The sequence below is a fragment of the Diaphorina citri genome, unplaced genomic scaffold (genome assembly GCF_000475195.1).
Source record: "Diaphorina citri unplaced genomic scaffold, Diaci psyllid genome assembly version 1.1 scaffold252, whole genome shotgun sequence".
In the NCBI taxonomy this organism is placed as follows: Eukaryota; Metazoa; Arthropoda; class Insecta; order Hemiptera; family Psyllidae; genus Diaphorina; species Diaphorina citri.
The window spans coordinates 1,689-27,366 of NW_007377689.1; the positions used below are offsets into that span (position 1 = coordinate 1,689).

The 25,678-nt window shown below is 37.4% G+C and overlaps 3 protein-coding genes and 1 long non-coding RNA gene across 4 annotated transcripts in view; 3 read left to right on the forward strand and 1 right to left on the reverse strand.

The window, feature by feature from the left end:
• Positions 1-17,202, forward strand: part of LOC103506646 (neural Wiskott-Aldrich syndrome protein-like) — an 18,419-nt gene extending 1,217 nt beyond the window's left edge. Inside the window, exons 3-5 of the mRNA XM_008471042.2 lie at positions 8,523-8,788; positions 16,183-16,477; positions 16,639-17,202. Coding sequence (XP_008469264.2) covers positions 8,523-8,788; positions 16,183-16,477; positions 16,639-17,202 — 1,125 coding nt within the window. The remainder of the gene's footprint in view (positions 1-8,522; positions 8,789-16,182; positions 16,478-16,638) is intronic.
• Positions 11,238-11,988, reverse strand: LOC113466341. The gene is made up of 2 exons (XR_003390769.1): positions 11,599-11,988; positions 11,238-11,433 (listed from the first exon to the last, which is right to left on the reverse strand). It is a non-coding gene; the product is annotated as an uncharacterized LOC113466341 (long non-coding RNA).
• Positions 17,203-19,093: 1,891 nt separating the features above from the next.
• On the forward strand, positions 19,094-22,803 carry LOC113466335 (afadin-like). Its single transcript, XM_026821645.1, has 8 exons — positions 19,094-19,200; positions 19,876-20,151; positions 20,450-20,599; positions 21,199-21,456; positions 21,706-21,843; positions 21,994-22,257; positions 22,416-22,460; positions 22,747-22,803. Exons 1-8 carry the CDS (start codon positions 19,135-19,137, stop codon positions 22,801-22,803), a joined length of 1,254 nt encoding a protein of 417 aa, XP_026677446.1. The 5' UTR covers positions 19,094-19,134.
• LOC113466340 (afadin-like) lies at positions 22,779-23,167 on the forward strand. Its single transcript, XM_026821651.1, has 2 exons — positions 22,779-22,844; positions 23,003-23,167. Exons 1-2 carry the CDS (start codon positions 22,824-22,826, stop codon positions 23,150-23,152), a joined length of 171 nt encoding a protein of 56 aa, XP_026677452.1. The 5' UTR covers positions 22,779-22,823; the 3' UTR covers positions 23,153-23,167.
• The last annotated feature ends 2,511 nt before the right edge of the window (positions 23,168-25,678 follow it).

The window sequence follows — 25,678 nt, forward strand, 5'->3', positions numbered from 1 at the left end:
GGGTCTAGAGAAGAATCTGAACTTCCTCCTCCCCTTCCTCCTGCCAGACGAGGCTTATAGCTGTGAAGTGGTCCGGGGGGTGTCCACAAGGTTAGATCCGAGTTCATAGTCCATTGCAAGCAGCCGGGCTATGTCGCTGTCAGCAACAACCTACAAGTCTAATGGATACTGTACTCCTGGTATTATGGGACCACGATAATAGTCAGGGCCCCGTGGTAAGGAACTGAAATCCCAACTTGAAAAATAAACTGTAATTTTGTGTTATTTTTATCGCTTGATAAGGGATGGCAGAATAAAATTACCCAATAATCAATCTCCACCATTAGAAAGCAACACGATTAGAATATTTAGCCATTCCTTACATCACTAGAACAACAATTAACTGATTTAATCAGCAGAATCGGACTAATTTTTCAATGGTGATTTAGCCGTCGAGTTTAAACAAATAAATGTTATGCCTTTCAGATACGAAGCCCGAGTGCCATGAGTAATAGATCCGCTGGTTATATTGCTAATAGAGAAGAACCTGATATTCAAGTAATCAAACTACACAAGTCTAATAGTGGCATGGGATTGAGTATAGTCGCTGCTAAGGTAAGGTTTTCAGGTTTTATTTGGGGGCCTTCCAGGAGGCAGAAAAGAAAAAAATAAATGGCAAAAATAATAACAATGAAATCAAAATCGGAACCACTTTTGCATTACTTCAAGATACATCCATGCCTATTTGGGAAGAAACAAAAAGTTTGTTTAAATTTCCGTCACGGCCGGGATTCGATCGCAGCACTCCAGGGTTGAGAGTGAGTGCTCTTAACCACTCAGCCACGGAGGGGACTTTGAACTAGGAGTAGATTTGCTTGGCTGTGAGAAGTGCAAGTTAAATTGTATTTTATGTTATTTGACTGCGAGAGTAAAGGGACTATGCTGGTAGGTATATTCTATTCTAATTGTATGTGCTTGTTTACAGGGAGCTGGACAGGATAGACTTGGCATTTACATCAAATCTGTGGTCAAAGGAGGTGCAGCTGATGCTGTAAGTATACTATAGGCACACCTCAATCAACTATACAAGATTTCAATGAGACAAACACAAAGAGACACATTGAGACTTAAAAGGAGCTATTGAAGAAAGGTGGGAAAGAGTATGTTTCCACATTAAAAAGGAGTCTTTTTGAATTTAACAGAGCTGATATCTACGTAATATTAACAAATGATGTGCTGTTTGATTTCAGAATGGTCGGTTACAGGCTGGAGATCAATTGCTCAAAGTTGATGGACAAAGTCTGGTTGGCATCACACAGGAGAAGTAAGTTTCCGTGTCTGTTTGTTGATATTGTTCTAGATGTCTAGAAAGTCACGAAATATTTTCCAAAATGAGAGAATTTTACACTAATATTCAATACCGTGGTGGTTTCAGTCTAATAATTTTTCGGAAACATAGGTACTTTGAAACTTTTCTTGTTCACTGGCTATAAAAGTTCCTAACGCTACATAAAAAAGAACAAACTTCAATCACGTTTGTATTGTAAATACCTATATGGAAAAAAACCTTCTATCTGCCAAGGACCTAAGGACTGTTATATTTTGTTTCAGGGAGAAAGGACTGTTATATTCTATAGTGACAAAATTACCTGATATCAACTTAAATCAGACGAGAAATGGACACATTCTTGTGGCTATAGTTCCCCACCACTCCTCTTTTCAGATTGATAGATATTCACTTTTCTAATATACCTACTTATAGCGCCTCCAGAAAGATTAATTTTCCTAATAGTTATGAATAACTTTGTTTCTATTGCAGAGCGGCTGAATATCTTGTTAGAACAGGACCTATTGTGACTCTAGAGATCGCCAAACAAGGAGCTATCTATCATGGACTTGCCACTTTACTCTCTCAACCTTCTCCTGTAATGACAAGAGGTAAGGGCTTGGTTTATATCAGACGTTTTTGTGTTCTATCTACGCAAATTGTGAGAAATGAAATTTCAGTCCAAGTCAATGTAATCACAGAACGGGTTGTTTGTTTATTGAGTCTTATGTTGACCAAACAGGGTAGAGTAGGTACTTACCTACAAATTCATTCAATAATAAAATTAATTACATTCATTTAAATGTTAACGTTTTATTATTATTATTATTATTATTATTATTATTATTATTATTATTATTATGTTAAGCTAACGGGCTGTTTGAGGCTGAAAAGAAGGTTGGTGGAATCCACCCTTACTGTTCAGCAGAGGAAAGAAAGGTAAATTCCCAGTGAGAATATATATTTGGGCAAGTAGAAAAATAGAAATAAGTTTGATATTTTTTCTCTCCTCAGGTCAAGTCAAAACCTACGAATCCACCATTAGTGTTCAGCAGAGGAAAGAAAGGTATATTCCCAGTGAGAATATATATTTGGGCAAGTAGAAAAATAGAAATAAGTTTGATATTTTTTCTCTCCTCAGGTCAAGTCAAAACCTACACGACATGAACAATGGGGTGGGGGGTTCCCATCATCCTGCCCCGGGGCCAGGCTCTGGCATGAATCATCATCCTGTGGTGTCACGCCAAGCTTCAACTCCTAGTCTACCCCAAGCCTCTCCTTATCCTGCCCCTGCTCCTGCTCCTGCTGATCCTGAGAGATTCTATCAGAACTTGAGTGTCTATCGAAACCAGGTACGAATAAACTTTATCAATATGGACAAATATTTGTATCAATACTGTATGACTGTGCAAATAAATTTGCAATTTACAATAATTATAATTGTGCACAAAGAATCAAGAATGAAGTCATAAGGAACAAGATAAAGGTAATGGAAGTTCCAGGAGAGGAGACTGCAGTGGTATGTTCAAGAGATGAGAACTAGATGGGGAAAAGAGTTGAGAGAATAGAAGTGAGATAGAGACCGAAAAAGAGATGGCAGGATTGTGTGAATCAAAACTCGGGTGAGAAATATGTCTTGATAAGAGTGACAAGAAACGATTAACACAATAAATTGTATTAACACAACCTCAGTGATGCAGTAGTTAGCACGGTGGACTTTGAATCTGGAGGTTGGTGGTTCGAGTCCAAGTCATGTCATAAAATTTAGCGTAGTATATTAAGGGGGGAACAGATAGCCACTCTGACAGCTGACAGAACAGATGTGGACATTGGAAATGAAATCGCAGTCTTCGCCAAGAGCTTTCATGTTTCTCTTAGAAAATAGAATAGCTCCTGTTTCTAAGTTTACCAGGAAGTCACTTTTTCTAGCTTTATTTGTTCCTTAAGCCTGACAATCCAAATCTGTTTGAACCTTAGGTCGGGCACTCACGATCCCACGTGTATGGTGGAAAAAGTTTCCGACTTCAGTCTTCAGACCGTCTGAAGTCAGAACCTGAGTGTCAGCATGAAAATCTAAACCTAAACAGTCTAAACACTCATAATTCATAATGTAAACAAACTCTACTCATATGAAGTTACGAAATATTTTCGGAGTTATGAAAAAGTATATTTTCTGAAAGGATTCGTGTAATCTGATGATTTCATATAGGTGGGTAGGCCACAGCTCTTTCGATTAATTTTGTATTCAGATATTTTATTTCCCCCCATGAGGTAATGCTGTTTTTATGACCATAGACTCTTTGCCCTTCCTACAATGTAGACATTTTGTATCGTGATTAGATTGATAGAAATTGCATTAGGTAATTTTATTTTGTATGAAAAAAAACAAAAGCGTAGGTATAGGTGGTTTCCAAATTGCCTTGCCCTACCTTACCCTTACCAACTGATTGGTGTTCATTGTTTTTTTTTTTTTTTTTTTTTTTTACTACATTGGCACTTACTCGTACGTAGTAATTGTAGTCTTAAAATTTACTTTTCTAGTCAATCGTTCCTTCCCTTTGGTTTTTATTTTTTATTTCATTTCTCATTTTCGCACCCACTTACATGTATTTATTTTCGTTTTTCCCTTTGTCCCCCCATCACTTCACTTGACCACCCAGTAGACAGTGTTCCACCAGTGTTCACGAAGGTTCTGAGACACCCGCCCCACATAATTATGAAACCACGTTTGACGTTCACGGGAATGTTGAAACAAGATCCACATCCAGCCAGGGAAACCGGGACGATACGAGATCCCAACGATCCATTGAGAGTAGTCGAGATAGCCATAACAGGTAATCTAACAGTAGACGAAGATGTAAGAAGTATATTAATAAATTAATTATAGTAACCATCTAGAACCGTATAGAGATAGCAACAATTAATCGTTGTATCGTGATCTTATTCATTAACAAGTATCTAGTTTCAATCTGACTCACACTACTGATGTATTTGTTTAGTAAGACTAAAATATTAAAAGGCACAAAGGAGTTATTATTTTCTTGGTCATTATTCATTCATTAATATCAGCATTGCTTTTCTCTTTGTTCAGATCTTCAACATACGAGCGTTACACACGAGGTACAGATCCTATTCTGCCTGCAGTCCTAGAGATCCGTGAAGAAGTGGTAAGTACTCCAGTATTTGGGACCACATAATAGTCAGGGCCCCGTGGTAAGAAACTGAATATCCTAACTTGAAAAATAAACTGTAATTTGTGTTATTTTATCGCTTGATACGGGATGGCAGAATAAAATTACCCAATAATCAATCTCCACCATTAGAAAGCAACACGATTAGAATATTTAGCCATTCCTTACATCACTAGAACAACAATTAACTGATTTAATCAGCAGAATCGGACTAATTTTTCAATGGTGATTTAGCCGTCGAGTTTAAACAAATAAATGTTATGCCTTTCAGATACGAAGCCCGAGTGCCATGAGTAATAGATCCGCTGGTTATATTGCTAATAGAGAAGAACCTGATATTCAAGTAATCAAACTACACAAGTCTAATAGTGGCATGGGATTGAGTATAGTCGCTGCTAAGGTAAGGTTTTCAGGTTTTATTTGGGGGCCTTCCAGGAGGCAGAAAAGAAAAAAATAAATGGCAAAAATAATAACAATGAAATCAAAATCGGAACCACTTTTGCATTACTTCAAGATACATCCATGCCTATTTGGGAAGAAACAAAAAGTTTGTTTAAATTTCCGTCACGGCCGGGATTCGATCGCAGCACTCCAGGGTTGAGAGTGAGTGCTCTTAACCACTCAGCCACGGAGGGGACTTTGAACTAGGAGTAGATTTGCTTGGCTGTGAGAAGTGCAAGTTAAATTGTATTTTATGTTATTTGACTGCGAGAGTAAAGGGACTATGCTGGTAGGTATATTCTATTCTAATTGTATGTGCTTGTTTACAGGGAGCTGGACAGGATAGACTTGGCATTTACATCAAATCTGAGAGAAGCGAAAGAAGAAGAAGAAGAAGAAGAAGAAAAAATATACGAGAAGAAAAATGAGAAAAAAGACAAAAGTATGGGAAAAAACAACAACAACAACAACAACAACAACAACAACAACAACAACAACAACAACAACAACAACAACAACAACAACAAATTATCAGGTCTGGTTTTTGTTTGGTTGATATAGGTTTAACGTCTCTGTATAACGGCTAAGGTGTCAAGGGACGGAGATGTTAACCTCTATTTGGCAACAAGCTACAAAGCTTCTTACAATAACCTCGCCCAGCCTGAGTTTTGGCGGGAAAATCCAGCAGCACGCTATTGCCCAGATGGTCACCCATCCGGATATCAACCACACGTAACGTTGATTAACTTTAGTCATCCGTTGAGACCTGGTGCATTTACCTATCGCCTCTGGTTTTCAAATACATAACACCAAGAAATTGGATGATTAGGAATTTGTATGAATGCCGTGTATTTATTTTGAGTATGCAATGTGCAACAAGTAAAGAGTATGTTTCCACATTAAAAAGGAGTCTTTTTGAATTTAACAGAGCTGATATCTACGTAATATTAACAAATGATGTGCTGTTTGATTTCAGAATGGTCGGTTACAGGCTGGAGATCAATTGCTCAAAGTTGATGGACAAAGTCTGGTTGGCATCACACAGGAGAAGTAAGTTTCCGTGTCTGTTTGTTGATATTGTTCTAGATGTCTAGAAAGTCACGAAATATTTTCCAAAATGAGAGAATTTTACACTAATATTCAATACCGTGGTGGTTTCAGTCTAATAATTTTTCGGAAACATAGGTACTTTGAAACTTTTCTTGTTCACTGGCTATAAAAGTTCCTAACGCTACATAAAAAAGAACAAACTTCAATCACGTTTGTATTGTAAATACCTATATGGAAAAAAACCTTCTATCTGCCAAGGACCTAAGGACTGTTATATTTTGTTTCAGGGAGAAAGGACTGTTATATTCTATAGTGACAAAATTACCTGATATCAACTTAAATCAGACGAGAAATGGACACATTCTTGTGGCTATAGTTCCCCACCACTCCTCTTTTCAGATTGATAGATATTCACTTTTCTAATATACCTACTTATAGCGCCTCCAGAAAGATTAATTTTCCTAATAGTTATGAATAACTTTGTTTCTATTGCAGAGCGGCTGAATATCTTGTTAGAACAGGACCTATTGTGACTCTAGAGATCGCCAAACAAGGAGCTATCTATCATGGACTTGCCACTTTACTCTCTCAACCTTCTCCTGTAATGACAAGAGGTAAGGGCTTGGTTTATTCTGATTAACTTCCCCTAGCCAGACAAGTCCTGATATCATACCACAGAGCCAGCAGTGTACCCTGTTATCATACAATAAAGCCAAGAAATTTTCTATAATTATGTGATCATTGCCAATTTGTTCTACACATTCACTCGTTATTATCAAAAGGGAAATAAAAAGTTTACCTTCTTATATTTTTACGATCCACATTTCAAGGATATCAATATAATATTTACTTGCTATTACTTTCCATAGCTTTTCTAATATAAAAAGAAAGAGAAATTCCTCGGTAAATTTTCCAGTGGAAGTTTTGGGAATTTTTTGTCTTGGAAACCCGAGTGGCGTTGAACTCATAAAGTTTCCAACAAAATGTTTACGACATTTCCTAGTTATGACGAGGGGTTTTATTACTTGACGATATGTTTGTTTTTTATCACCTTGTGTCTTGTGTTTGTCAATAATGATACCTCTACGTACAATATTGTCTTGTCAAAAGACAAAACGTCGGGACATTTTAATCCCCAAAGATTGACTGACAAGTTCTCATTATTTTTTTTTCCTCTCAGTCGAGCACGTTTGTTATTAGTCAAATAATAATAATAAAGGTAGTCGTTTCTAATCTCGTTTTGACATCGGAATATTTGACTCGCAAAAAAAAGTTGAACTCCCAGTGGGATATCAACTGTCTCTTACGGGAATTCCTTGCACCCTATTCATGCGTTTCTAACAGTTCCTCCAGAACAACAGCCAGTGTCTGGTGATAGTTCCAACTCCAACTGTCTAACAGTTCCCTCAGCCTATAAGAATATGAACAAGTTCAAGTGTTACAAGACACCTAAAGACAATGAACTGTGTCTGTGTGAGGATATATTCCAACAACATCAAGCCAAACTCATAGACTGCGATTCAGAAGATGCCAAGGCTGTGTCCAGCTATACGAACAATACTGAGAGTGAACAAGTCAAGGAGAATGTAGATGTGGACACAGCGTCCTCAAGTATGTCTGAATGTTGCTGCAACCATTCTGATAACACAACATCCACTCAATCCTCTGATAACAACTCAGAACCCAAGCAAGAAGTACATCAGTCTACCAGTGTTGATGTTGTGGAAACTAATAAAGACAAGTTGACTTTGGAAGAGAGGGAGAAAGCTTTGAAAGAATTGGACGAGATTATCAACAGTATTAAGATAACGAGAAATATCCGAGAGTTTGGTAGTTTGGATTTATCAACCTCAGATAGGAATAAAGATTTCAAGAAGAGTAGATTCCTGTCTTCCATGCTAGAACTGAATTTCTCGGAAATGAAGATTGATGATAAAGATGATAATAAGTTCAACAACAATAATATGGATCCTGATAATAGGGAACTGAATAACAATATTAGTAATAATGAATCAGAGGAGCCAGCAGAATTCACTGTGGGCAAGGTAGCACGCCTAGCAAAGTTTTTCTCAAATATGGGAGAAGCAGGAATTATCAGAACCAAGGGGAACCGTGCTATCAACAGGCAATTCAAATCTGAGCCTAATATTAGTTTTAATGAAGAAGAGAGAAGACAAGACATAGGCAAGATGAACCATAGTATGGAAAACCTATGTAACAATGTGCCTTGTAGCAATGATACTCATGATAATGGTGCTATGGAAAACTATAAGACTGAACCTTGTGATGCTAGTGAACCTACCATGGTAGACATTGAAGTCAGTAGAGAAGGGCAATATAATTCTAAATGTGATAGAATCGAGCTAGATGATTCTAGCTCCACCTCATCCAGCTCAACCAATAAGATTCTATTCGCTCCTAGTAAAACTCTCAATGTAGATGAACTAGATAGTGAGGAAGTCAGAAGACGAGATCTGCGTGGTGAACCCGGCCCTCATATGTTCAATAAACCCCCTGGCCCTCCTAACTCACACATTGGACCACCTAACTCACACATTGGACCACTCAACTCACACGGAGGTCCCCACAACGGCCCTCCTATTCCCCATGGACTTGGAACTCATAACGGCCCACCTAACTCTCATGTCGGACCGCCAAATTCTCACATGGGCGGCACTCCAACACGCAAACATATGCCGCATCATCCAAACATTCCGTATAACAAGAGTGCAGGAGGAATTGAGAGGGAATCACCTCCTCCTCCCCCTCCACCCACGTCTACACATCCATTGTTTGCAGCGTAAGTATCTATTTCGTTTAACAAGAATTATTCTTTCACAAGCTCAATAAACCTTGAGCTGAATCCTCCTCGTCTAAAACTTTTGCAAAATAGCTCAAGTTTGTGTCGACTGAGGAGTATCAATATGGACAAATATTTGTATCAACACTGTATGACTGTGCAAATAAATTTTCAATTTACAATAGTTATAATTGTGCACAAAGAATCAAGAATGAAGTCATAAGGAACAAGATAAAAGTAATGGAAGTTCCAGGAGAGGAGACTGCAGTGATATGTTCATGTTGAAACAAGAGATGAGAACTACATGGGGGAAAAGAGTTGAGAGAATGGAAGTGAGAGGGAGACCGAAAAAGAGATGGCAGGATTGTGTGAATCAATACTCCGGTGAGAAAAATTTATCAGGACATGAGGTACACATGTCTTGATGAGAGTGACAAGAAACGATTAACACAATAAATTGTATTAACACAACCTCAGTGGTGCAGTGGTTAGCAAGCACGGTGGACTTTGAATCTGGAGGTTGGTGGTTCGAGTCCAAGTCATGTCATAAAATTTAGCGTAGTATATTAAGCGGGGAACGACACAACTTGGGATTGAGATGAAACGAGGATTTCCATACATATACTTAAAATCCAGGTCAACCTCGGATTGAACTCAATCCTGAGACAATCCACGGTGGTAAAACTCGACCTTAGAATGTTCAAAAAGTAAGTAAGTAAATCCCGGAATTATTCTATGACTGATGAAATCATAATAATGTTTTCCAGCCTAATGTCGAGTGTTTATTTTGTTTCTCTAGAGATCCTCGTCAGCGCCGCTTGGCTCAGCAACAACAAGAGAAGATGTTATCCAACAAGACGAGCCAAGTGCCAGAGAAGTTGAGTTTCAAGGAGAAAATGAAAATGTTTGCCATGGAGACAGGAGAAGACGGAACGCCGCGAGACAAAGTGAAGATCTCACGCGCTCAGCGAGATATAGACAATCTGGGAACTCCCACTTCTACAAACATCAACACAAGCAATGAATCAGCAAGCAATGTCAGTGTTAATAATTTGAACAGTAAATTTAAGACCAGTGCCGCAATCACTAGTAATTAGGATTTCTTTAGTTTGTAGTTATTCCATTTAGATTTATTCTCTCCAATCCATCATCCATTTAGATACAATGGTTTTTGGAACAATTTCATTTCTCCCCCTAGATTTTTTTTATACTTTATTTTTCAAATGGACGGTTTTGTTAGTGTAGAATAAGAATTAGTTTTTTTCTCGATAGAATAAGTATCGATTTTTCAGTGGAAACCTGTGTTCACTAGAGGACTCGGTATTTTCATTTAATTTATTGTTTTTCGTCTTGTACTCGTAAGTGTTTGAAAAGTTCTTGATAACTTTACTACACTTGATATAGTATGGTAACAAATGTTTGTTTTGTGCATTCGCATATCCATGGGAATCAACATTTGAATAAGGGAGGATAGATGACGGCAGATATCTCAAGTTGTACACACAGAACGGCAAAGTTAGCCCATTCAACATATCTCGCCTCCTGTCTTGATTAGTCCAAAACTCAGAGAGGACAATGAAATCTACGACAACTGTGAAACCAGCTCTCTTCTTCCATATTCTTCTAGTACTCTATAACACATCGGTTGGCAACTTTCAGGTTGGCAACTTTCAGAGTGAATCCAACTGCAAACTCTGCAGAGTAATATGAGGATTACAGGGCTGAAGAGTCACTTTATAAACTGCCAGTGTGAAGAGTTGCAGAGTGCAATGAAGATTATGGAGGAATAAAGCCCTGGTCTTAATACTAAAGTGAACATAAATGGCACGAAAACAATTAAAATAAATAGCCCAGATCTACAATCTTATGTTAAATTACTCGCACTTCGTGCTCGGGAGGGGGGCTTCGCCCCCCTCCACCCCCCGGGGGCTTCGCGTGTTCGCGCTCCCTTGTTTACGGTCGCGCTGCGCGCTCCCGGGGCTTCGCGGGGTTGTGCATGTGGTCGCGCTTCGCGCTCCCTTGTTTAGAATAAGGGAACAATATTGATTGTAGACTTTAGTAAACCCACATTGTATTGAGTACCTACTTATAGTCTGGTTGAAAATTTGCAGTGAATAAGGGAACAATATTGATTGTAGACTTTAGTAAACCCACATTGTATTGAGTACCTACTTATAGTCTGGTTGAAAATTTGCAGGACCAGTTATATTTCTTTACGTACCTCTGCTGTCTACGTAACTTATCCTTTAATTTTACTTTGGACTCCAATAATTCTGTACAAAATTAAAAACTGTAGGTTTGAATATTCATAACAAAGAATACAATAGAATGTAAATATAGTTTTAATTGAAAAATAAAATGTTAGAATTTGTAAAATTTGAACGAATAATGAATTCATTGTATATTTAAAATTGTAGAGTTTGGGATTTCATATTACACCTGATTTTTATTTTTATTTTCTTCTTGAATTTTGTTTTGTTCAACATGTATGATTAATATATCATTTTCTATGTACCCTTTTCTAAATGGTATGACGGACATTTAGTTCAGTTCTAGTTTGTGAAACACTTGTGTTAGTATCAGTATTATTTTTATCTTGATTAAGTCGGGCTATCATTCAATATAATATTTACAGGGTGTTTTACCTATCTTGGTTAAATATTATTTTTAAATTTGAAAACTTGTGATCTAAATAATGTCGGGGAAAAAAAAAATGTATCAGTTGACTTGAATAATGGGTAGACCTTCGATATTATTATTAATTTTGAACTCCGTCTGTGACACGTATTTATTTTCACAGGGTGTTTTACCTATCTTGGTTAAATATTATTTTTAAATTTGAAAACTTGTGATCTAAATAATGTCGGGGGAAAAAAATGTATCAGTTGACTTGAATAATGGGTAGACCTTCGATATTATTATTAATTTTGAACTCCGTCTGTGACACGTATTTATTTTTTTCAAAATTGAGCGTTTATTTAGTTTTACTTATGAGAAAAAACTACCTTTCTGATATGCACTCGAGTATTTATTTTCCTAGGACCTAAAGGCTACAGACACTAGTATATAAATTCGTCTGAAGCTACTTTTGAAATTACTCCTCACAATATAGGTACCAACTCTGGAAGTGAGTGGTTTAATATAAATTTCCGTCGAGCGATGAACCAAATTACATGTGTGTTTTTAATAGTAGTAAATGAATAAATTTACAGACACTAGTATATAAATTCGTCTGAAGCTACTTTTGAAATTACTCCTCACAATATAGGTACCTACTCTGGAAGTGAGTGGTTTAATATAAATTTCCGTCGAGCGATGAACCAAATTACATGTGTGTTTTTAATAGTAGTAAATGAATAAATCTTAAGACTTTTCCTTAGATACCTACTTGATGTACAGAGGTATACACTTTACTCCTATAATACCGGGGGTTTAACTCCTTTACTCTTCTGAGTGATTGAACGAGAATGGGATATCGGGGATCGAGAACGGGGTATCGGAGAGCGGGCTCTAAGGGGGGAATCATATCTATAATGTACAGGGGAATCCCTTCTGCGGGATACTGGAGAATCCCTTCTACGTGTTTCGGGAGATTCCCGTCTCCGTGTATTGATAAGTGGAGAGCTAGGCTTGTAGTAGATAAACTTCTTCTCGCCAGTAGCAGCCGAGGTGGAAGGTAGGGGAAGTTCAGTGAATACAATTCTCCTCTCTTCTATCACGGGAGGGGGGTTAGGAGTACTGGTAGGAGGGGGGTTAGGTGTACTGGTAGGTAGGGGGTTAGGGTTACTACTGAGTTGACTATTGGAGACATTGCTAGGTGGAGGGATGGTTGGGGCTGGTGCTGGTTGTTGCTGTTCTGCCTGTAATACGAAAAAAATAAAATAATCACTAACGAGGGTAGTAAGCTTGGAAGGTAGCGTACCTATCTTGTAAGGGCTAGGTCGCGGGTTCGATTCCCGCTCGGGCGAACTATCCTAAACAGATAAAGTTCGTTCTCGGAAGGGCTGACTTTCTCCCATGAACCTACATCACTAGAGCTATACTTTACAGAAAAATATAAAATGACAATATCTACAGCTACACCAACACAAATCTTTAGATTCACCTTCAAACCTACAATACAAATAGGGAGACAGTACCTATGCAATAAAAATTCAATTTACAAAGTGCTACCTACCTAGGTACAAAGAAGTACCTTGGTACTTCGTAAAGAGGCTAAGTATTTTCGAATTTCCCGCCAACTTTACACGCTCATGAAAGCTCTGTGTAAGTTACCACATCATTTTCCACACGCCAAGAAAGGCCGAGAATGGCCTATCTCAGCCCAGTACATAAACACACCCTCAGGTTCTCCCGAATTGATTGGTTTCCACTCAGAGGAGTAATTGCCATCATGCCTGACTCATTGCCTACGTCCTCGCATATATGAGCCTATCCAGGATGAGGAGTAAAAGGTATTGTTGGATAAGCACATTCCCGGAATCAAAGGCTTTGCTTATGTCAGGCCATACATCACATTATTATCAAACTCGCACTTCGTGCTCGGGAGGGGGGCTTCGCCCCCCTCCACCCCCCGGGGGCTTCGCGTGTTCGCTACGCGGGGTTGCGTTACATCAATGTTTCTTATCATTTCAAAGAAACCAGGAAGCAGAACCCTTTCGAGTTGTGATGCACTGACATTTGGTAGCATCTTCTTCACACTGTCTGGTAGATCTTGTATCCTTCCCAGCAAATGGTTGATCTTTTCATCTCGACTCTGAAATTGAAATAAATTCCTATATCAACACCAGGCATGATTCAATAGAGGGAAATAATTTCGAATCTACCTTTTTCCACTTTCCAAACACATCTGATGAGTTTATAGTTCTATACTCTCAGAAGGACCCCAAGTAAACCAAATTATATTTGATTGTACTCTTGGAGTGGATGACCAATCAGACCTTTCACAGTAACATGAGGATGGCATAACCAGTGGTACTCATTACTTCAAAGCATTCTGACCACTGGTAGTTTTTACTACAACTCCTGCATTATTTGTAAAGCACATTAAAAAAAAGCAAGGAGAATATTGAAATGCTATTTGCACAAATCTTTTAGGAGGGGACGAGTTTTTAAAAGTTCCTCATAGAGGAGAGAATCATTACTTAACTAATAATTATCAAGGATATTTTTCTCATGTGAAAGGTGGCATTCATAGATCTGTAGAAGCTCAACTCATCCTTGAGGGCTGTTTGCCCCCTACACCTAAGCCTTGGAGTGGGTTTTTGAGTATGGAGTTAAACCATCAACCAGAGAAAATTTCAACGAAATTTACTAGGGAATATGGTATAACATCTGTGCTTTCATATTAAGATTACTTATAAACATGAAATAACGTACCATGTTCTGAAGTTCACTTGAGTCTGGTAAGTTACCCTCTGCTAGGATTGTTAACAATAAAGCAATAATAGTATCTCGGACCGTTTCTTTATCTAACTGAACATTGTCACTCAGGGTTCCTTCTTCCTTATTTGAATCTGTGAGAATTTTCACAAACTGAAAACATAATGAGATTTTACATTAAATACTGTATTTTGATTTCCAATATGACAATTATGACAGTTTTGCATCATTAAGACATTGTTAAGCATTATAAAGAAATCAATACTCTAGTACAGGGGTTCCCAAACTTTTGAGTACTGCATACCACCTACACCTCAAGGTTCTTTTGGTGTACCACCAAATATCAATTTTTTGTGGTTGGGGGATTAAATAAAGATATTATCATCATCATCTGTTTCAATCCTAAGATTGGTTTATAGCTCTCCATTCTACTCTATCAGATGTCTTCCTCTTCATGTCTGCATATGTTTCAGACCCGGAGTATTTCACAATTTGGTCGATGTATCTTTCTCTTGGTCTTCCTCTTCCTTGGGAACCCTGCCTCTTTCCTTCAATGATTGCAACCATGAAATCATTATGCCTGTAGAGATGTCCTATCCAGCGATGTCTTCTTTCCTCTAGCATGTTCATAATCTGTCTTCTTTCTCCTGCCATCTGCAACACCCTTTCATTGCTCATTCTTTCCGTCCACTTGATCTTGTTCATTTTTCGCCAACACCACATTTCAAATGCTTCAATTTTCTTTCTTTCAGCCATTCCAATCACCCAAGTCTCTGATCCATACAGTGCTATGCTCCAAACCAAGGTCTTGATAAGCTGCTTCCGAAGATGTATATTGATGTTATTAGAGCAGAAAAGTGTGTATTTCTTCATGAAGGCAGCTTTGGCTTGGGCTATTCTTTGCTTTATATCAACAACACTCTTGGCGTTTTCCGCAATATTGCTAGATATTATAGGCGAAATTATTTTTTTCTTGTAGTATGATGTCACAATTTTTTGGTGCATTATTGTAGATTTGTTCTCTCCTAAAAATGGGGTCTTCAAATCTCTTTGTGTACCACCACAAATGCTTCTGTGTACCAATAATGGTATGTGTACTACAGATTGGGAACCTCTGTTCTAGTATGTGGGGGGGAAAAAGATTAATTACACTAAGCAAGCTATTGGAGTAAGTTAGTCTGATTTTGAAAAATGTTGACAAATATGTTTAATCTATTTGCTCATTGCATTATGGGTCAAATTGGGCCTTCCATTTCCGAATGAGTTTTATAGGTCACTTTCCGTTTCCAGACACAAAAAAAAAAAAAAAAAAAAAAAAAAAAAAAAAGCCCATTAGTTTGTGTCGACTGAGGAGGAAACAGCTCGGGTCTATGATAATTCATTCTTAGATCTTTATTCTTCTCATGAAATTTTCTTTTGTCACAAGGAATGCTTTTTTTGTCTGAACCGAAAAAAAGCTAGCCGATCTTACCACTGAGAGTTAACAAGTTTAACAACACAGTGTCAAGGGTTTTCATTGACGTCACCCATTTGATTTACACAGGCCAGTATTTCTTAAACTCTGGATTAACTGAAAACTCTTCGTGGTAAGATCTGGCATAAGTAGAATTACTCATGGTGGTAACGTCCCTTCAAATGAACAAAAACGAACAAAAAGAAGAGAAAATATTTTCAATTTGATGAGGTATGAGGTACAAAACCTTGGTTCAACAGCAAGGTGATAATCAATTCCTAGGCAAGATCTTATTGTAGTCAATAGTCAATTGAGTGAGTGAATTTTTTATTTCATCCCACCTCTTGACTTTAAACCGAAGTATATTAATTAGTTAATTTTATTTATTTGTATTTTTATTTTACAAGTTTCAAAGTATCTTAAAGTACATAAATATTATTTCCAACTCTTATTGCTATGTTAGGAATAAAGGAAAATGGCCATAGTGTTCCAATCATTTTCCTATTCTAAAGAATTCCGTTTAGAAATGATGATTGTTATGTATTTATTGTTCCCTCAGGACCTCGCCCAGTATATCAGAGCCCACACGGGGCGGTGGTAGCATGGTTCAGAATCCTGGACAGCGCCAGTATCTATTCCAAGGTACTAACCCGTGGGAACGTGAGGAGCGAGAGAAAGAACAATTGAGACGACGAGAAGCTGCCAAGATATGGCGCGATCAGCAAATATCAGAACTCGGGGCACTGGGAGCAAATCGAACGCCAAGTCAAGAAGAACAGCTGAGGAATCTCAGATTGGACAAGGAGTTCGAGAGAAGAGTTGAGGAGCAGGATGATGATGAAGAAGACGAACAGGTTAGTCAACATTCCTAACACTGGAGTTAACATTAAAATTGCTATTGTAGGTAATTCTTCTTTCTATTGTAGGTATTTCTTCATTATACCTACAATTTATTATGATTTAAAATTCGTTGTTATTCATGAGTTATGTATCCATTGTTTGGTTATGTTTACAGGAAGAGCTGCCTTACAATGCAGGAGGATCAGTGACAGGAACCAACACAAACCAGCGTTACTCAGGGGGTGCACCTCGGCCCCAACACCTTAGACTTGACAACACTACACAGCAGCAGCAGTTAACTAATGGACCTCCCGCCCAGCAACGTCTTGACAGCTTGGTAGGGAATAATAACCTCCCTCCTGAACCACCAGAGCGCGTGTCATCCTATGCCGTCATGTCGAGTACACTACGCAGCCCAGTCATGAGCAATGAGTATCATATCAATACTTCTCATCCTATCAATTCCACGCTCAACAACATCAATGCTTCTCATATCACAATGAACTCCTCCCACAGTACCATGAATTCTTCACACAACACCATGAACTCTTCACACAACACGTTAAATTCCTCTCATAACACGACGAATACTTCTCAGCTTACCATGAATTCCTCCCATAACACAACCATGAATTCGACACACAACACTACACATAACGCCTCAAGTCATGATAGCAATAACAACCCAACGCTGTATATATTTAGGATTATTCAAATCAAATTTGTGAATCAAGTCTAGGGTCTAGTTTATTATTATGGACTTCTAATACTGACGAAGTTAAGCCCTAGGAGTGTACAAACTGGGAGTAAAGGGACAACAAACTGATTCACTGCTAAAGTTGAATGATGTGATAGTTTTCCAAGAGACTTTGAAATAAATAGACATGGAATTATAAAATCAGAAAATATTATTATTATGGACTTCTAATACTGACGAAGTTAAGCCCTAGGAGTGTACAAACTGGGAGTAAAGGGACAACGAACTGATTCACTGCTAAAGTTGAATGATGTGATAGTTTTCCAAGAGACTTTGAAATAAATAGACATGGAATTATAAAATCAGAAAATATATGTGTATTTCGTCGTCAAAAATATAATATAACCCAATCGAAATAATAAATTTAATGAATAAATTGAATATTATAAAAATTTACTTAAAATCATAAAAAATACTAAAACTATCGAATTATAGCTAACATAAAATTAAATAATATATGAACTAAAATCATGAATGTGAAAAAAAAAACCATCACCCATTACCACAGATAATAAGAAAATCATCACTTGAAAAAAAAAAAAAACTCGCGTATGTGGTCTGACAATTATTTAAGTAGGCCATTTGCATTCAAAATAAAGGTGCAACATAGTTGTCTTGTCTATTGTTTAATTAATAAATAGTGTTTGTACAATGCATTTTATGACAAACATGTTAAACTTTAGGTACAGGAATAATTTTCGTTTTAATTCACTTAAATCGTTGTGTTCTATCAAGCTCTTCTAAAAAAAAAAAAAAAAAAAAAAAAAAAAAAACCTCTCAGTCGAGCACGTTTGTTATTAGTCAAATAATAATAATAAAAAAGGTAGTCGTTTCTAATCTCGTTTTGACATCGGAATATTTGACTCGCAAAAAAAAGTTGAACTCCCAGTGGGATATCACTGTCTCCTGACCTGAATATTATACATGTTAAGGTAAATGTTATACTGGCTGAAGAGAAATAATATTGCGTTTCTACCTGAAAATGTCAACGGTACAGCTCTGTATCCATTGTACGTTTTCCTCTTTGATAATGCTGATTCAAATGAAGAATGTCAAATACAGTCGAACCTGGATATAAGAGAAAATTATCTGGGCCCTTCATTTTTGAGCCAAAAACCTGGATATAAGAGAATTTTTTTTCTGGCCCAAGGTAATCGATTTACCTCTATATAAGAGAATTCTCTACCTCGGACCTCTATGTTAGAGAATCCCCTTACCTCGGACCTCTATATAAGAGAATTTGTCCAAAAGTCACATTATAAGAGAAACTGGATTTAGTGGAAACCTGGATATAAGAGAAAAAAGGTCGGTCCCCTGGAACTTGGTTTATATTGGACGTTTTTGTGTTCTATCTACGCGAATTGTGAGACATGAAATTTCAGTCCAAGTCAATGTAATCATAGAAACGGGTTGTTTGTTTATTGAGTCCTATGTTGGCCAATCAGAGTAGAGTAGGTACTTACCTACAAATCCATTCAATAATTGATTACATTCATGTAAGTTAGGTCATCATTTCTGGAATCTTTGATCGGACAAAGTAAATTCATTGTTAGTTGTTACCATTGTGAATATGATTGCATTGTTTGTGTTTGTCCCATGGAATGCAGCCTCTTCCCATTGCAACCTGAGGCCTCAGTCTGCATTGTCCTCTAGTCTGTTAACTTCTACCTCCTACCTACCATGGTCTAGAATAAAGTATGGAATTTTCTCTAATTTCTCTGTGTATTGCAGATATTTCATTATTGTTAGTCCTTCATGTTGTATAGATGTGATGGTGTAATATATGAATGGATTCTTGAATAATCGTTTCATCATCCATTTCTAGAGTGCGTTTTCTTTGAATATTGTTTTCTATCTCTGTGTTTATCTTGCAGACATTTACTGGTATGTCTACAACGGGAGCTGGCTGCAGTGATGCCAAGTTTCCTATCGGATCATGATGATCATAATGGAGAGGCAGATGACGTCTCTACTTCTTCCGTAAGTATTGGCAACAGGGGATGTACCTACATACCTATATTTTTACTTTCTATTTTTATACTCAACGATACCGGGAAAGCTCATTGCACATTTTGGAGGTTAATTTAAAAAAAAAGTTCATTTCAAAAGTTTGATTTGCTTGTTTTTATGTACTCAAGTTATGTTTAACTATGGATACAAAGGATTAAATAAATTTATTAATATTGATTGATTTTACTTGATTTTATATCACCAGGTCCTCGGAGTTCTAATGTCAGCGATGGCTCTCCTGCGTGGTTGTCGTCTGAATGTATTTTTACTTTCTATTTTTATACTCAGCGATACCGGGAAAGCTCATTGCACATTTTGGAGGTTAATTAAAAAAAAAGTTAATTTCCTAGTGGTATTACCAATAGAGTTCAGTTGATTTACCAGTGGAGTGGGAGTAGTATGATCAGTGATCGATTGACCGCGGTACTTACTTACCGAAACTTACAAGTAAGTTGTAATGTTGTACGTATCAAAATACTCGATAAAGAGATTCTATATTGAAATGTTGAAATGATGGGACTAACTGTTCTACATTGACCATCTAAAATAAGGAACTTTACTACTTATACTAGAACTTATTATATTAACTATACTTACTCTTTACTACAAAGAATTGATTGATTTTACTTGATTTTATATCACCAGGTCCTCGGAGTTCTAATGTCAGCGATGGCTCTCCTGCGTGGTTGTCGTCTGAATGCAGCTCTCACCATTCAACTCTTTTCCAAACTATTTCACTTCCTGAACGTGTGGGCATTCAATCGTCTGGTAGCCAACAACTCCATCTATTGTTCCAAAGCATGGGGCGTGCGAATCAAGAACCGACTGGCTCATATACAGATGTGGGCAGAGAGACAGGGCTTGGAGCTTGCAGCTGACTGCCATCTGGCTAAGCTCATGCAAGCCGCACACTTGCTGCAGGTAAGTCTTGCCAAGCCCAAGGGCGAGTCTATAACGGCGACCATAGACCTTTGACCCTAGTTTTTTTTCCCCTTCTTTAAAGGGATTTTTAATTGTGTTAAGCATACTTAAATGCTTGTCACAAGTATCGTTCCCCAATAAATCATTACACCTAGATAAATTTATAACTTGACTTGGACTCGAACCACCAACCTCCAAATCCAAAGTCCAACGCGTTAACCACTGCACCACTGAAGTGGGTGCCTTTTTTTTTTCAAGTTTCAAGATTTCTAAACATATTTTCTGTTATCTCATCTAGGCGCCCAAATACACAGGCGATGAGCTAGCTGAACTAACTTCCACCTGTTTCAAGCTGAACTCTCTACAACTCCGTGCATTACTACTTAAATATCAACCTACACCTGATGAGCCCAGGTTACCACATGAAGTGATTGAGAATGTGGTCAGGGTAAGTGTTCATACCACTTGTTTGCAATGTTTACACTTTATAACTTTTTTTAATCAATTTTTGGGGGAATAATTTATGAGGAGAATTTTTTCGTACTTATCATTGGAGAATGAATGAGTAGAATTGATTTTTTTTTTTTTTTTTTTTTTTTTTTTTTTTTTTTTTTTTTGGGGCCCCCCCCACAAAAAAAAAATGGTGAGGGGTTTTCTGCTTTTTTTTTTTTTTTTTTTTTTGTTTGGAGCTGCCCCACAACAACAACATATGGTTAGGGACTTACTGTCACCCTTGAATATTTTCCCGGTCAAAGGAGAAAGTATGCAATGAAAATAATCAAATAGGAAATAATGGAATCCCTTCAAGTTGTTAATCATCGGAAGGGGTTTGATAGAGGGAACTGTATTTGCTAAGGTCTTATCGTCCCGAAAGCGAACAGAGAAGGAAGACAGTTTAGGAGAAAGCCAGCCTTTCCGAGAAAGAACCTTATCTGTTCAGTTTAAAATCCGCCTCGGGCTTGAATCGAACCCGTGACCTAGCGCTTACAAGGCAGACGTGCTAAAATGAATTTCTACATGTCCTAATGAATGTTGTCTATTTCCCAGGTGGCAGAGAATCTAGCGGATGAACTAGCTCGCTCTGACGGACGAGATGTGTGTCTAGAGGAAGAATCTGAACTTCTCCTCCCCTTCCTCCTGCCAGACGATGGCTATAGCTGTGAAGTGGTCCGGGGGGTGCCACAAGGGTTAATCGAGTTCATTAGTCCATTGCAAGCAGCCGGGCTATGTCGCCTGTCAGCACAACCTACGTCTAATGGATACTGGACCGTGTATATGGGACCACATAATAGTCAGGGCCCCGTGGTAAGGAACTGAATATCCCAACTTGAAAAATAAACTGTAGTTTGTGTTATTTTATCGCTTAATAAGGGATGGCAGAATAAAATTACCCAATAATCAATCTCCACCATTAGAAAGCAACACGATTAGAATATTTAGCCATTCCTTACATCACTAGAACAACAATTAACTGATTTAATCAGCAGAATCGGACTAATTTTTCAATGGTGATTTAGCCGTCGAGTTTAAACAAATAAATGTTATGCCTTTCAGATACGAAGCCCGAGTGCCATGAGTAATAGATCCGCTGGTTATATTGCTAATAGAGAAGAACCTGATATTCAAGTAATCAAACTACACAAGTCTAATAGTGGCATGGGATTGAGTATAGTCGCTGCTCACACTACTGATGTATTTGTTTAGTAAGACTAAAATATTAAAAGGCACAAAGGAGTTATTAGTCTTAGCGGATAGTATAAGATCCCCATTATTTTCTTGGTCATTATTCATTCATTAATATCAGCATTGATTTTCTCTTTGTTCAGATCTTCAACATACGAGCGTTACACACGAGGTACAGATCCTATTCTGCCTGCAGTCCTAGAGATCCGTGAAGAAACAGAGGAAGCATTCCTTCACGCCCTCATCACGGATTTGGAACCCTCGGCCCCTAGCTTCAAACTGGCACCCGCCTACACTCTCTATCTAGCGGCACGGTATAGGGCGTCTACCCACTATCGACCCGAGCTCATACCAACAGAACGGGCACACCGCCTTACACTAGTACTGGTCAGAGTAGCAGCTATGATACACAATGTAATAGAGGTAAGTTCATGTTATAGGACATATCCACTAATTTATCAAAATGTGTGAAAGAAAAACAATTTAACTTCTGGGAGAAAAGTAAACAAATAATAACCAAATATGTTGATCTTGAAAATCTAATAATAGATGTTACTCATGTCGATTGTCTTCTGTTTCAGGATCGTTACTGTGATGTTCAGTCCCTAGCATTATGGCTAGCAAACGCCTCTGAACATCAAATCTGTGGTCAAAGGAGGTGCAGCTGATGCTGTAAGTATACTATAGGCACACCTCAATCAACTATACAAGATTTCAATGAGACAAACACAAAGAGACACATTGAGACTTAAAAGGAGCTATTGAAGAAAGGTGGGGAAGAATATGTTTCCACATTAAAAAGGAGTCTTTTTATTGTTATTATTAATAATTATTATTATTTTTATGATATCTAAAACCTATCGTAGCTGATATCTACGTAATGTTAACAAATGATGTGCTGTTTGATTTCAGAATGGTCGGTTACAGGCTGGAGATCCAGTACTGAAAGTTGATGCCGCCTTACACTAGTACTGGTCAGAGTAGCAGCTATGATACACAATGTAATAGAGGTAAGTTCATTCTATAGGACATATCCACTAATTTATCAAAATGTGTGAAAGAAAACCAAATAAACTTGTGGGGGAAAAGTAAATAAATAACAACCAAATATGTTGATCTTAAAAATCTAATAATGGATGTTACTCATGTCGATTGTCTTCTGTTTCAGGATCGTTACTGTGATGTTCAGTCCCTAGCATTATGGCTAGCAAACGCCTCTGAACTTCTCAACTTTCTCAAATCTGACCGACATATTTGTGCATTCAGTTTAGAAGCGCAGGACAGCTTGGCTGACACAGTACAAATCACTTTCAGGTAAAATACAATCTAAAACATTTTCAACTTGTGCTACCCACAGTTGGTCTCTGGGAATTTAGTCCTGATATGTTGTTTTAACGGCTTTAGCTTTCGCCGAATGGCGATAGCAGAATAAAGATATAGCAGAATAAATAAAGATATCTTTTTGTATCTGCTATACACCGGGGTGATGGTCTCTAGCTCTAGCCATGTTAAAGTGGCTGGCTCCTCCTGAACCGGAGTCCTGATATGTTGTTTTAGCGGCTTTAGCTTTCGCCGAATGGCCATAGCAGAATAAAGATATCTTTTTGTATCTGCTATACACCGGGGTGGTAGTCTCTAGCTCTAGCCATGTTAAAGTGGCTGGCTCCTCCTGAACCGCAGTCAACCATCGTGAGGACTTGTGCTTGGTCTTTAAAAGCGGAGAGAACCCTTTGAGAACTGCCAGCTAGCTAGGCTGGTTAGGGTTAGCTGTTCTCCTCCCTGTTTATAGTCCCACAGCCAGACGCTATGGTCGCGCTGCGCGCTCCCGGGGGCTCCGCGGGATGTGCATGAGGTCGCGCTTAGCGCTCCCTTGGCTTTGCCCCTGAAGACTAATATCGTCCCTGAGTCTTGTCTCGAAGAAATGAAAACTAAAAGCGAGAGCAAAATATCAAACGTAGGAAAAGTTTTGCTGGCCTCAAAGCATGTTCCCTGTGTATTTCTTATGGGGGGACTAAAAAACGTCAATATCTCGGGAACGGTTTGGAATTTCGGGATTTTCCGATTTTTCCCAGTATGTACAAAAAATAAGGAATCCAATGGTGAAAACCGCATCTTCCTAGCTCATCTAGAAGTGGGTTAGAATTAGTATGAGTGAGTACCGCATCTTCCTAGCTCATCTAGAAGTGGGTTAGAATTTGTATACGTGAGTCAGTCAGTCAGTTACACAAGGGGCTGTATATATTTTAGATTTGTTTACATCTGAGCATACTCGGACACTATGCCTGAACGCAGTCCCTAAGCAAACTCAAAAGTTAACAAACATTGTAGATCCGGCTATTAACAATTTCAGTCATTTCAGGAAAATCATGTACGAATTCCTTGAAATAAGCAAAATTATTTCGTTAGTAATATTAGAGGGGGCTTATGATTAATGAGAACTGGTTAGAGAGAGAACAAGCAATATTAACCAGACGTGAACAGGCTATGAGATCAGACTTGATGATTGAGTTTGATGAATAAATCTTAAGACTTTTCCATAATATTTAAGGTCAGTATATTTCTTTGTAAGTTGTACAGAATTTAATAGCTTGATAAATTATTTTGATGTATATCAGTATTTGTGAGCAAGAGTAATATTATGAAGGTCATTAATATGTATCTACATTAATGAATCACTGCATGTTTTGTTATTTATTATTTTCATTTATCATTATCTTTATTTTTAATTTTTAATATTAGTTGAAAAAATACAAACAATTATTTTTAGATGAATTTATTTTACTTAACGTTACGTCCAATCACGTTTTTTATTTTACTATTCAGTTTCATTTGACATTCTTATTTTCTTTTCAAAGTGATTTCGGGGTTTTCAAAGATGTGTTGGCTTTACTTGTCCATTTTCACTAAGAAGTAAATAAATACCCTTTAATTCAATCATTTATTTATTTGAATAACTTGATGGTTATACAAAGGTGATTTCCCCCCCAAGTCAATATCTGACTAATTATTTTGTATTATCATAACGCTGTTGACTGGAATGATAAACTCCATTTACCTATCATACTTTTTTTTCCTTGGCGCTTTAACACGAACATACCTACTTATTTTACAATAGAGTGAATTATGCTCGAACTATTTATTGAAGAAAATTATATTTGAAACATTTGAAATCACTTGACATTATTATTCAGCATTCTTATTATTTTAATTTTAATTAATAATAATTAGATATTTTTGTATGATATTTATTTTATTGTTAAATTTTATATATTGTTTTTGTATTCAAAAAAGTATATACATTATATTTATATTTAAAATACGACTTTCTTGTATTTAATTTTAAATTTAAATCATCTGCCTGGGTATTGCACCTCTCATAGACTGCAAATGGAGATCAGAGAAAGAAACTTAAGAAACGTTTAAAAACCACTTTACAAAATTCTCTAAGAAGCATTCTATACCAACAAAATCGAAAATCCAATTTCATACTCGTACATCCCAGAAGTGATCTGAGTCAGCGCAACTGCTCTTTTGCAAAGAGTAGAGGGCTAGGCCTAGAACCCTGAGGGTGTGGTTATGTACAGGGTTGAGATGAGCTCGGACGAGCTGAGATAGGATATTGTTTCTACAGTTTTGCATTGGAGTGGTAACTTAAGCAAGGATAGCGTGGGATTGTTGGGCATTTTTTCTAACCCTCTGTCCCGGCGGCAATTTTTAAAATTTATTTTATATTCATTTTTGTTTGCTTTGTAATTCGCTTGTTTGTAATATCTAATTTAAATGAAAAGTATAATATAAACGTGCAAACTAGAGATAAAAAGTAAAAAATGAATTCAGATTGTAC